Consider the following 12,971-nt stretch of genomic DNA (forward strand, 5'->3'; position numbering starts at 1 on the left):
AGGGTGGCACTCGGATGTACAAGTTGGAACTAAAATAAGGTCGGGACGGAAAAACCGCCGGACAATTCAGAGGATATGCCTATAGATTGTGCTGGGGAAATCAAGCGGCTAGATATGCACTGAGAGCCTAGGAGCGTGTGTATACAGGATTGGCCTCCTCTTTGCAAAGATTTACTCAAATGCCATGGAAGCTTACGTGTGATTTCTTGTCTCCTGTAGAGTGTACACTAAAGTCACACAGCCATGAACGCCAAGGAAGAAGACATAAACGTAAAATGACAATTTTGCCCCCATGAATAAATAATTTAAAAATATTTACGTTTTTTCGGCAACATTTGGCCGGGAGGACCAAATATGTTAAAAATTGCATAGTTATAGGACTAAATTATTAGTTTTTTAAAGTCGAATACTAAAATTAACAAGACTCCAATAGTCACAGGACCAAATATGTAATTTTCTCTTTATAAATTTATTTATAAAATTATGAGTAAATTTCAATTTTGGTCCTGTGATTATTGGGGTATTGTTAATTGCAATCCACAACTTTTAAAACTATTAATTTAGTACTTTAACTATGCAATTTTTATCAATTTTGGCCACTTCGACCAAATTTCACCGAAATTTTTTAATTATCCATTAATCTTTAATCTAAGGGGCAATTTCGTCTTTAACCATCATCCCCCATTCCTAGCAACCTCCGACAATTCTTCGTCAACACTCTATCCTCCCTCCATCGCCACCGTTGTAAATATATGTTATCATGGCAGAACACCCATTATCACACCCTTAACGTAATCACTTCAATTAACGTACTGATTCTTCACACTCCCTTTTCCTTTAACACCATACATCACTGCATAGGACCTTATACAACAATATTACGGCAAAATAGATAAATACAGACCTATTATCCCACTAAATAAACAGAAAGAAGAAGAAGTTACCTAGAGCGCGCGGGTATATGTATATATGGTGTGTGCGCGCGCGCGCGCGTGTGTGTGTGTATATATATATATATATATATATATATATATATATATATATATATATATATATATATATATATATATATATATATATAGAGAGAGAGAGAGAGAGAGAGAGAGAGAGAGAGAGAGGGGCAAGCGAAGCTACAATGGAATTTTCTTGGATTTTGGGGATTTTAAGGAGGGGTGGTTGCATATGGATATTCGGTAGAGAATGGAGAAGAATGTGTTTGTAAGGGGTGTGCTCACGTAATGGAGTTGGATTAACATGGATTCTTTCTCCCAAATAATGAGAACATATATTTCGACGGTGACGGTGGCATGATGTTGACCTGAAGAAGTAGTGGCGGCCAGGCGTGAGCATTTCCGGCAGTGACTTCCTTTTCCGACCACACATACCAAGACGAAATTGTCTCTTAGATTAAAGATTAATTGGCTATTTAAAAATTTTCGATAAGATTTGGTTGGAGTGACAAAAATTGATAAATATTAAATAATTAAGTACAAAATTAACCTTTTTATAAGTCATTAATTATAATTAACAAGACTACAATAATCACAACACTAAAATTATTTATGCCTTGCAGTCTTGCACGTTGCACGAGAGAATTATTAGTAATAAAGAAAATAAAAATAAAAATACTATAAATAGTAAAAATGGAACCCGCTCATTTAACGCTTTTAACGCACAAAGTTTCAAACCCCTAAATCACAAAAACTTTTTTCCTCCGAATTAGAAAACCCTAAATCCGAAGTGGTTTTTTGCTCCAATTATACAAAATTCCCAAATTCAATTCTGATATCGTCGAATCCAAAAGTACAATCAGCTCGCTAGCTTCACTTTTGAAATCGCAGAAACCTTCTTTCTACTGCTACTTGTAGGGTTTTCAGTCATATGTGCAAGTGAAGAAGCTGTACTGGGTTTCGATTTTTAATGGCTTCGGAAAAAGGAACCGTAGAAGAAAACAAGCCGGAGGAGAAGGAGGAGGAGGAGGTAAAGGAAGAGGCGAAGGAGGCGCAGGAAGAGGAGGAGGAGAAAAAGGAAGAGGCTAAGCTCGAGGATGCAAATGAAGAAGCAGCAAAACAGGATAAAGGGAAGTTGGGAGAAGAAGAACAAGAGGCGAAGTCTGAACAAGGCGAAGAGGTAAAGGGAGTAAATGGTTCAGAGGAAATGGAAACAGACAAGAAAGAGGAAGCAGATGCGGAAGAGGAAGAAGACGATGCCGAGGCGGAAGAAGAAGAAGGAGGAGGCTCAAAGGAGGCGAAAAAGAAAGGTTCCCGGAAGAAAGCTAAATTATCTCCTGTAACACCCAATCAGAGTGCTAGGCCAACTAGGGAGAGGAAAACGGTGGAACGGTTCTCTGTGACAGCTACTGCAAGAACATCTTCTGCCAGCAAGTTATCCATTAAAAAGGTATGGATTATTATTATTATTTTTTTTTTCTTTCGCCTTTTTGCGTTTGTACTGTGGTAAGGAGATTGAGTAAGCAAGCTAGAATATAAAGACATTTTTTTTTTTTATTGTTTTTTCTTGAACTCGCATGAAGATATTTTCTTTGTTTTCCCTTCTTGGAATGCCCATTTTATTTTGTGCACTAACAATGGAACTGATCAGTTTGAAATTTCCTGCTCTTCTGCAATTTTATGCTTTTTCTCTATTGATTTGCTAACCCCTGCTACATCTGCGGGGAAAGAAATAAATATGAGAAAATAAGATCCAGGAGATTGTTTCTTCTTTTCTGAATTGGGACTTAAACACTCAGCACAGACTTTATTTTTCCTAGTTTGGTACCTTCTTGATTTTACTCTATATTGACTTCCTTATAAGCACTGTGATACAGACTGGAGATTTCTGCAATTAATTGCTTACTTTCTTTTATTATTCAATTCTCTATTTGAACTTGTATTCATAATTAGTAACTGCCATTACTAAGATGGAGATTACCACAACTAATTGCTTTCTTTCTCTTATTGTTCAATCTTTATTTGCACTTGTTCTCATAGTTGACATATACTATTATTGGGTGTCAATGTAGGGTCAAGGTACACAACTCAAGGACATTCCAAATGGTAAGCCATCTCTCTTTCTTTGCCTTATTATTGCTGCTCTTCTTGCTGATGCTGCTATTTGTTTTAATTTAATACTCCGTATCTTGGTTAAGATGAAGAACTTCATTAATAAAAGCTGTGAAGCTCATCATTCTTTTAAACTGAAAGAGGGATGTATGAATGATATGAATTCCTTATGCTGGTCTAAAGTGATGTAGCAAACCAGAACTAATGTTTTACAGATGGGTTGCTTTTTTTTTTTTTTTTTTTTAATCAATGCTACCTTTTATTAATCTGTCATCTGTGACATCAGCAGTCTGCTGTGTCAATCTTTGGGGCTTTTTGATAGTTTGTGTATGTCAGTGTTGAGAAATATTTGATTGCAGGTTTCATTTACACCATAAGAAAATAGTGTGATGAAGAGTCATGTGAAGATTGTATTCACTAATTTTTTCACCAACATTATTTTTCATGACAATGTTGTAAATATGCAGTTAGTCTCCCCAACCTTTGGTTCCTACTGTGACTGAATAATGACAAATAAATTTGTTTTACTGTAGTTCATTGAATATTTTCTTTGTGCTGCTGTGAAATTTCAAGTGCATTGTTTTTTGAAGCATAAAGATTTTGCTTTCCCTCTGTTTGGAATTAATATTGCTATAGGTGGATTATTGAATCTCAAATTGAAGGATGGATGTAGGCCTGTACTCATGAATACTTGAATGATTCTGTGTAATGATTCTTTTATGAAGCTTAGTTTCCAAACATTGGAATTTCATTATACTAACTTGAGATTAAGGCAACTTTTACATGTAGTAGACTCTAAATGCGTGCTGATTCTGATATTGTTTGAAATATGACCCCAGTGGCCTATAAGTTGTCTAAGAGAAAGCCTGATGACAATCTACAGATACTCCACAGCATTCTTTACGGGAAGAAAACAAAGGTAATATTTGACCTGGTGAAGTCAATTGTGGGACTCTTACTCAACAAGTGATTCAGATTTGTTGGCTAATTCATCCTGAACATTTTTTTAACTTTAATTTTTCATAACAGTTTTCTGTTGAACTCTCTATTACATATCTTATAATCTTCTAAGGCATCAATGCTGTATTGCTTTTGCAGGTGCATAACTTAAAGAGAAACATAGGCCAATTTTCTGGATATGTGTGGGTTGAAAATGAGGTAAATTCTGAGCTTACTATATTTTCTCAGACATGATTGTTTTTACTTCTCATTCTTGATTTATTTTGACTTATTTATATTTTATTCCCTTTCAATTAATTTGCATAAAATATATCCAACGAGCACCATATAAGCATATCATGATTCATGGCATTTATGTCTGATTATGAGTACACAAAAGTATCCATTATATGATATAAATTTTTTTTTGTACACTTCAGCATGAAAAGCAGAGGGTAAAAGTCAGAGAGAAGCTTGAAAAATGTGTTAAAGAAAAGTTGTTGGATTTTTGTGACGTCCTCAATGTTCCAGTTAACAGAGCTTCTGTAAAGAAGGCAAGTACAAGGATGTTTGATTAATTCTACTCAATGCAGTGGAAAATCTGTCCTAACATGTGTATCTACTTGCAGGAAGAATTGACTGTGAAGTTGTTAGAATTCTTGGAATCTCCTCATGCTACAACAGATCTCTTACTTGCTGAAAAGGTGTCATTGAATCTTCTTGCTTCCTTGCTCTTATTTGAAGGCACTTGTGCATTTCTGTGTGTATTTCATGTGTGCTATTTTATTGCATTTTAATTTTGTGTTCTTTGACAACATATATATAATCTTTTCATGCTTCTCTGACCTCAGAATAGTAAAAAGCAAAAGGGAAAGGCTACAGAAACCAAAAGTTCAATGGATAAATCTGTAAGTAAACAGGCAAAGGTCAGCTCCTTGTTATCTGTTTTTACTGTTCTTTTCTTAGGTTCAATAAATTAGATGGATGAGATATAGTTTGAAGACTTTTACCTGTTTGGAATTTGTTGCATGATTATGTAAGAGCACTGTAATGATATATATGATTTTTTCTATTATAGTTAGTTTTTTTTTTTTTGCTTTCAGTTTCTGGAATGTGTCTCACTGTATTCAAAAAATGATACATGGAGATTTGTGATTTTTAAGTGTTTATTTTGAGAATGACACTATATACTGCCTGTATGTTCTATATATTAGATTCAGAGTTTTTTTTTTCTTTAAAGCTCACAGATATAAATTTATAAGGTGGCATGATGTCATGAACATGTCAAAGTGTTACGAAAGTAAATATGGTGGTGGTCCGAAGGGTTGCACAGTTCACCACCTGCCGGACGGTGGAAGCTAAAACGTGGAGTTTGATTCAGAAAACAAAGATGATAGAGGAATACTAACTCAATAAAGCTTAATTGAATTGATCTATTTAGAGCCATTGCAAATTGTAGTGACTTTGGTAAATGAAAAGACAACCAGACATGATCCTAGACTTGATGACTATCAGCTAATCTAATAAGTTGAACAGAATTATGAATTTATGATTTACTTATTTTTAATACTTCCCCTCAAACTTATGTTGCTGTCACCAACCTGACTTTGTAAAATGAACCATAGACTAGGCTGAAATATGAAGCTGAAGCTGGAATTGGAGAGATGGGGAACTTCAATTTGTTCAAATCTAGAATTCATCATACTGTAACAAACATTAATCTGGAATTGCAATAGTGGTGATCTAGAATAGAGAAGCTTGCATGAAGTAATAAAAACACTGTTCCACAATTAGAATGATTGCTAATCTTCGGATCTTCCAGCTCTGGAAATGGGAGACATAACTTCGATCTACTGCAGGAATAATTGACCCAAAGTGAAGAGAACACAGATCTAGAGTAAAGAGATGTTGCTTCCAGAGAAATTTGAATCTTGACTACAACAGATCTACATTATTTGAGTAGTTGTAATTCTGTTTTCCTAAAGTATGAAAATGATGTTCTAATTTCTACACTCTTTCTTTTTTGTTATTTATTTTGATAAGTGAGTATTACTAACAAAATAGCAGCAAGTGGATGCAGCTAACTATGCAAAGGTTGATATTGCAAGGAGCTTAAGCAATCCATAGGTTGCTCTATGTCATGTTAAAGCTGTGCCTTAAACCCACACACAACCTCAGTCATGTATTTAACTTTTTGTTTGAAGGCACATCTCTTAAAAGCATATTCTTTTCCTTTCTTTTCAAATACCTTCCTTTTCATATAGACCACATTGGACAATGTGCAGTAGTAGTTCCCACAATCTTCTAATGGATTTTTTGACGCAGAAGGTTTTCCAAATAATAGTAATAATAACAAAATTCCTTAGTTAACCTATTCATAACTCAGACCACGCCAAAGAATGCAAGAAACAGATTCCAAATGTCAAGCTGATTCACATTGGAAAAACAGGTTGTTAACAGAGTCTTGCTTTTTGTAACACAAAGCTCCTTGTGCGATGTTTTTGGTGAAGTATTTCTCCCTTTGTCTGTAATCTGTTATGTGGGTTTTACATAATCATTATGTGTGATTTCTTGCTATTGCTTGTCTCTGCTTGTGCTGGGTATCTGAGTGTGGTGCTCAATACTTGTCATGTAATGTGCAAAGTTCTTAATTACAAAGTCATGTAATGTGCAAAGTCACTTGGAAGATTTGAACTCATCTAAGTCTGTTAGTGCTCATGGAATGTTCTGTGTGTGTCTTAAGAAAAATTGAGAAGGTGCTAGTATGGGGAACCTCTGCTCATTTTCATGATATGGATAATCTTAAAAGCATAAAAAGGCAGTATTCACAGAGCATGCTTATCATGTAATTACTACTGTTTCTTCACTTAGCAGTTTCTGTTCAATATTTTCAGCATTAGCTTATCCCACTTTCAGGTGTCAAAATTTAGTTCTAAATATTAAGTCTCCCTGTTGTTTGTCACAATATTTAGTAGGAATTGCTATAAAAAGATAGCCTACTTCTGAGACTTATGGTTGCCATTCTTAGTTGTAGGGGGTGGATGGTTCCTTTCCCAGTTGCTATTTGGGTTAGATTAATCTAATTATGCTGCAACTTTCCCTGACTAGTGAAGCTATTGTGGCATGCATGTGAGAACACAAAAAATGTTTCATATTTGATTCCCTATATACACCTTTCAGTTTTCTGTAATATTTGAATTATTGAAGCTATTGATTTGCAAATGCTTGGATATCTTTTATAAAAAATAGGAATAAGGGTCAAATAGGCCACTCAACTACATACCAAACTGCAATTAGGCCATCGAATTCAAAAACAATGCAATTAGGTCCATGAACAACACAAACTCACACAATTCAAGCCAAAATGACTTGTTTACCTATAAGTATGCTGACGTGGTGGTTACCAATTTTAAAAATAATTAATTAAAATAAATAAAAAAATTAAAAAAAAAAAGGGAACGGCGTCTCCTGCCGGCTTCATCTCCGGCCATGGAGACGAAGGGGACCTTCGCCGTTTCAACTTTCAACCCCATGGCCATTGGCCAGGAGACGAAGGTCCGTCTCTGGCTGGTTTCGTCTCCTGGCCATGGAGACGAAGGGGCGAAGGACCCCTTCGTCTCTGGCCATGGAGACAAAGCCAAAGCCGGCCGGAGACGAATACGATTCGTCTCCGGCCGTTCTTTTTTTTATTTTTATTTATTTATTTTTTAAATTTTAATTAATTATTTTATTTAAAATTATTTCAAAAAATAATTTTTAAAATTGGTAACCGCCACTTCAGGTAAACAGGTAATTTTGGGATGAATTGCATGGATTTGTGTTGTTCAGGGACCTAATTGCATTTTTTTTGAGTCTGATGGCCTAATTGCAGTTTGGTGTGCAGTTGAGTGACCTATTTGACCCTTATTCCTAAAAAATAAGTTGACTTCTTGATAGTGGAAAAAGAGGATGAGGGTCATGACTTTGTGCCATTATTTATTGTTTTGGTGTGAACTAGTGGTTGAGTCTTCAAGTTTTTGAAATAAACTTTGCAATGTTGAAGTGGGATCATTAGCATAAGATGTTCTCTGTTTGGTATCGCAATATGCATGTCTGAACTTTTTGATTGTATAATTTGGATAAATTAATCTCGTCAATAGTAAGACTGGGTTTATTGTGATCTGCATCACTTCTCAAATTCCGTGGTTAGGTGGATCTGGAACCTATAGTTTCATCTAATCTGGAGCAAATCCATCCCTGATTAGATGGCATTATGGACTACATTTCAAGTCATGCAGGGCATTACCTTTTATTTGTTTAAAACCTGTACTTTGGGCATTCAATGTTGTCATGTTCCACTTTTTGTTTTGTGATACTTTTTTTTTTTTTTTTTTTTTTCATATTTGTACAATCAGTTATATGACTTCAGCAAAAATTCTTGAAGTGTTCTCCTTTTGATTATAGAAGCAGAAAACTCAAGTAGGAGAGAAGCACAAGAAATCATCAAAACTGCACGATGAAGAAGCTGATAGTGAACTGTCAGGCAGCACTGATGAGTCTCAGGATCAGGATAACAATGATGAAGTTGCCCCGGGAGGAAGTGATCGGGAAGGGAGTGGTTCTGAGGACAGAGAGGGAGAGGGAGAGGAAGATGAAGAGGAAGAAGAAGGGGATAAAGAGCATGGGGATGAAGAAGAGGAACAAGAAGAGGGAGTGAAAGGGAAGAAAAGAAGGCGAGAAAAGGACTCTGGGATTAAAATTGGGGGGAAGCCAATGGCTGCAAAAAAGGGAACATCTGCAAGATCTCCCAAGATCTCAGAAAAATCTACCAAAAAATCATACAGTGCAGATTCAAAGAAAAGATCTGCCGATTCAACAACTAAGCCTGAGAAAGAGTCCAGTAAGAGAAAAAAAGTCGAGGGGGACAGTGGAAAAGAGAAAAACACATCTTCAAAGGAAAAGGCTACAGGAAAGAAGCTGTCAGAAAAGTCTTCAACAAAGGCTTCGGAGAAAGAAGGTTGGATATTATCTTTCTAATGACTTAGGAATATGTGATTTCTATTTGTTCTTTTACAATATCATGGCATTGGCTAATGACTATATTTTAAAATGATTTTCATTTGAGGAATGACTTTATGATACATTTGCATTTTTATAGAGTTCAACCCTTAAATTGGATTTCGAACTTTGGGTATGTCTGATAGGTGTTATAGTTGTCTTTTGCTCTGGCTACCTCTAGCGCTTAGAAACTACAAAATTTATATGCTTGATTTTACTTATTAGGAGAAATTAAGAGTTTATGCATAATCTTTGCTGCACATTGCTTTCCTGCATTTTTGCATCCAATTTTTGGTATATAATTTGGAGAAATGACATGCCTGATTTAAGTTCACTGACTTGTCATTTGTATGGATAGAAATAGTGATACCTTCACAGCATGGAGTTTATTGAAATATCCTTAATTTGCTTGATGCTACTCCTTTGCAACTTGCTCGATCCTAAAAAATTCTTTCAAACTGAATGCATCAGTGAAACCAAAAAGTCGCCAGAAATCTAAGCCGGAGCCTAGCAAAGAGGAAATGCATGCTGTGGTAGTAAATATTTTGAAGGGAGTAGATTTTAACACTGTAAGTTTTATCCTTTTGCCATTCCACGACCCACAATGTATAGTATCTGTTGGTTTAGATTACTAAAGGTCTTTTCCACCTAAAAATGCAGGCAACTTTATCTGATATCATTCGGCTCCTAGGTATCAACTGTATTCTTGTTTTTCCTGCTATGTCTACTAAACCCTTTTCTACCTGTTTTGCTTACTGCATCGTTAACTGGGTTTACTATAGGATCCCATTTTGGAGTCGATCTAATGCACAGAAAATCAGAGGTGAAGGATATAATTGCTGAAGTAATAAACAACATGAGCGATGACGAAGAGGATGAGAATGACGGAGATGACGAAAATGATGCATAAGCTTGTCAGTTAGTTGGAATATGCATTTTTCTTACAAGAATGGGATGCTCGATTTTATGTTTTTTAGCTCAACGTTGTAGGATTCTCTGTACAGGGTTTGCTGTTACCTGTTTCCGTGAGCATAGACTGCATTAACAGGAACTTATACAGATGGTGGCCCTAAACAGGTGGGTATGTATCAGGTATTATCAACGTGTCTTTGTTTATGTAACGCTTACAGGCTGACCTTTCCCCGACAGTACTTGTGTTTAGTTATATAGTTGTTTGTTTTTGTAAACTAATAAGAAAATGTCACATTTAGGAGAGCTCTTGAATGTTACAATAAGATGTAGAAAACATGTTTACAGTGGGGTTGTATTTGTATTTGAAAACTAATTGTAGTACTATTATGCTAAGGCATTTTTATTTCTCTGTTTTTGGCTGTCAAGGTAATTTACTACCCTTTTCCCGTGTGTAATTGTTGCTTAATTTAATTTGGGAAGTAAAAATTGTAATTTATGCCCCATATATACATTAATTATAAATGTCACCCCTCAATTATAGGTGGTATAAATATTGTCCTTGAATTGTCAAAATGTGGTCTTGCTTCTCTTGATGGGTATAAATTACAATATATGGTCATATTTTGATATTTCAGGGTAATATTTATTACCGCTGAAGTAACATTTGTAATTGAGAGGGCATCAATTCAATTTTCCCATTTTTGAATTTTTTGACATTTATAATTGGCCTGTTATGTCATTTGGCGAGTTTCGAGAATGAGTTTTTTTTTTTTTTTTTTTTTTTTTTTTTTTTGCAAGGGAATAATTATTCTGATTTCTGAATGAGGTTTGATATTAGATTATTCTTGAATATTTAGTAGTTTATTTTGTGTAATGCTTAATTTATGTTTTACCTATTATTGTTATGTATTAAAATTGTTATATTTTATAAATAATAATAATAATAATAATAATAATAATAATAATAATAATAATAATAATAATAATAATAATAAAACGTTTTTTTTAATGAAAAGAAAGTGTGGTGTTTCTTTTAGTGAAAAGAAATGACATTCGTTTCTTGTAATTAGTTCTGTTTGTATAACATGTTACAGTTTCATTTTGTTTCAGTTACAGTTTTATTTCATATTATTTATACAAAAAGTCTTATTACAGTGAGACCTGTTATTAAATTTCATTTTTAAAGTTACTGGCTCTATTACACATTGTAGTATCTGTTCATATACTTTCTCAACCTACTGAAACACAAAGAACCAATAACGCCTCCACTGAGGCTTGAACTCATAATCTTCCAAATGGAAGTCCAACCCGGGTACCATTAGACCACATAGTCCTGGTTGTGAACTTGTTGTTTAGTTTCATTAAAACACAATTACAGTATCATTTTGATATAACTATAGTTTCATTTGGTAATATACAATTAATATGTGAGATATGTTATTCAGTTTCTTTTTATACATACTGTAGTTTCATTTTAGCAAAATTAAAATATCATTTCAATTCAACTACAGTTTTATTTGACAATATACACTCAATATGTGAGAAATGTTATTTAGTTTAATTTTATACATACTGCAGTTTCATTTTAACACAACTAAAGTATCATTTCAATTCAATTACGGTTTCATTTGATAATATAAACACAACATGCGAGATAAATTATTCAGTTTTATTTTAGATACACTGTAGTTGATTTGTTAAAATTTAACGACTGTTGCTTCTTTACTTAAATAAACGGCGTCGTTTTTGAACTATGGTCCACATAACTTTGTGGACCATGGTCCACTGTATAACAATTGTTTAAGAGTCTCCCTATTTGTAGTTTTTCATGGGTTTTTGCATGCCTAAAAAACATGCTCACAGTTTTTGGACAAATGAAGTGCTAGGTTTTTTAGGAGTTTTTTCTCCTGCAATTTTTTTTTTTTTTTTTTTGCAGGAGGTAAAAAAAGAGAATTACGTTTAGATACACGGACCACCTAACAAGAAAACACGCGCCCATTAGGGCGATTTATAGTGGTTGCCAGCTGGCATCCACTATGAATTAATCTTTTTTTTTTTTTTGTTTTGTTTTGTTTTTTTTTATATATATTTTTTTAAAAAAAATAAACTGACCGTTGCAAATTAAATGCAACAGCCATTTTTTTTTTTTTTTTTTTTTTAAAGTAATACTCAGTAAATTTTATAAAATTTATTCTGCATGTTAATTGTGTGAACATACTTAGTATTTTATTTAGGGAAAATTGCATCTCTGATCCCTAAGTTATACCCAAGTTCCGACTCAGTCCCTGAGTTATGAGCGTATTCATTTTTAGTCCCTCAGTTATGAATGAAGTGGCGCATTTGGTCCTCGACCGTTAAAACTGATGGAAAATTTTAAAAATATTTAAAATTTGAGGGGTAAAGTATGAAATTCACATTTTATTCTCCTTATATCAAAACCACTTTCACAACATTATTTTTTCACTTCTTAGCCTCTTATTTCAAGATTGTTAAATTCTAAAAGCATTTCAATAACTTTAGTATGACTTGTTTGGAACCTGACTCTCGTATAACAAACTTAAGATATAACATAAACAAAGAAACACTTGATTATTGTTTTCGGGCGTGTGAAAAATACTATACTATCAATCTTCAATTTTCTTTACTAAGCAACAAAGGTAATCAAATCAGAACTTTTGAGATACAAAATGATGCCAAATTTCTCAGGTTGCTTTTATGAGAAATTCACCAACGAAATAACTTGAGATTTTTAGTATGTAAAATTTTTTCATATGCCGTAGTTTAATCAATAATCGTTTTTAGAAGTTACAAAATTTTTTAAAATTTTTATAAATGAGTCTTAGGTTCCCCACTCATTACTCTGGTTTTTAAGAAGACAAAGGAGGTGCTGGATATATATATATATATATATATATATATATATATATATATATATATATATATATATATATATATATATATATATATATATATATATATATATATATATATAGTATAATTTTCATATATTGTCAGGATATA

At 33.7% G+C, this 12,971-nt stretch overlaps 1 protein-coding gene across 3 annotated transcripts; it reads left to right on the forward strand.

Annotated features, from left to right (window-relative positions):
- Positions 1–1,656: 1,656 nt before the first annotated feature.
- On the forward strand, positions 1,657–10,380 carry LOC109167008 (protein DEK-like). 3 transcript variants are annotated; one of them, XM_019315904.1, is made up of 11 exons: positions 1,657–2,400; positions 3,023–3,056; positions 3,902–3,981; positions 4,161–4,220; positions 4,442–4,555; positions 4,631–4,705; positions 4,853–4,909; positions 8,445–8,997; positions 9,507–9,607; positions 9,699–9,729; positions 9,821–10,380. In XM_019315904.1, exons 1-11 carry the CDS (start codon positions 1,921–1,923, stop codon positions 9,946–9,948), a joined length of 1,713 nt encoding a protein of 570 aa, XP_019171449.1. In that variant the 5' UTR covers positions 1,657–1,920; the 3' UTR covers positions 9,949–10,380. The 3 variants fall into 3 exon arrangements, with proteins under 3 accessions (XP_019171449.1, XP_019171447.1, XP_019171448.1); XM_019315902.1 differs by having other exon boundaries at positions 1,658–2,400; positions 4,853–4,927; XM_019315903.1 differs by having other exon boundaries at positions 1,658–2,400; positions 4,853–4,927; positions 9,510–9,607.
- The last annotated feature ends 2,591 nt before the right edge of the window (positions 10,381–12,971 follow it).

The sequence above is a fragment of the Ipomoea nil genome, unplaced genomic scaffold, assembly GCF_001879475.1.
Source record: "Ipomoea nil cultivar Tokyo-kokei standard unplaced genomic scaffold, Asagao_1.1 scaffold3142, whole genome shotgun sequence".
NCBI lineage: Eukaryota > Viridiplantae > Streptophyta > Magnoliopsida > Solanales > Convolvulaceae > Ipomoea > Ipomoea nil.

Excerpts from the sequence above, each read along its gene's own strand:
- LOC109167008 (XM_019315902.1), top strand. The coding sequence starts at position 1,921 with ATGGCTTCGGAAAAAGGAACCGTAGAAGAAAACAAGCCGGAGGAGAAG. Across the intron at positions 4,556-4,630 it reads ACAGAGCTTCTGTAAAGAAG|GAAGAATTGACTGTGAAGTT; the intron begins GCAAGTACAAGG and ends ATCTACTTGCAG. Across the intron at positions 9,608-9,698 it reads AGGGAGTAGATTTTAACACT|GCAACTTTATCTGATATCAT; the intron begins GTAAGTTTTATC and ends CTAAAAATGCAG.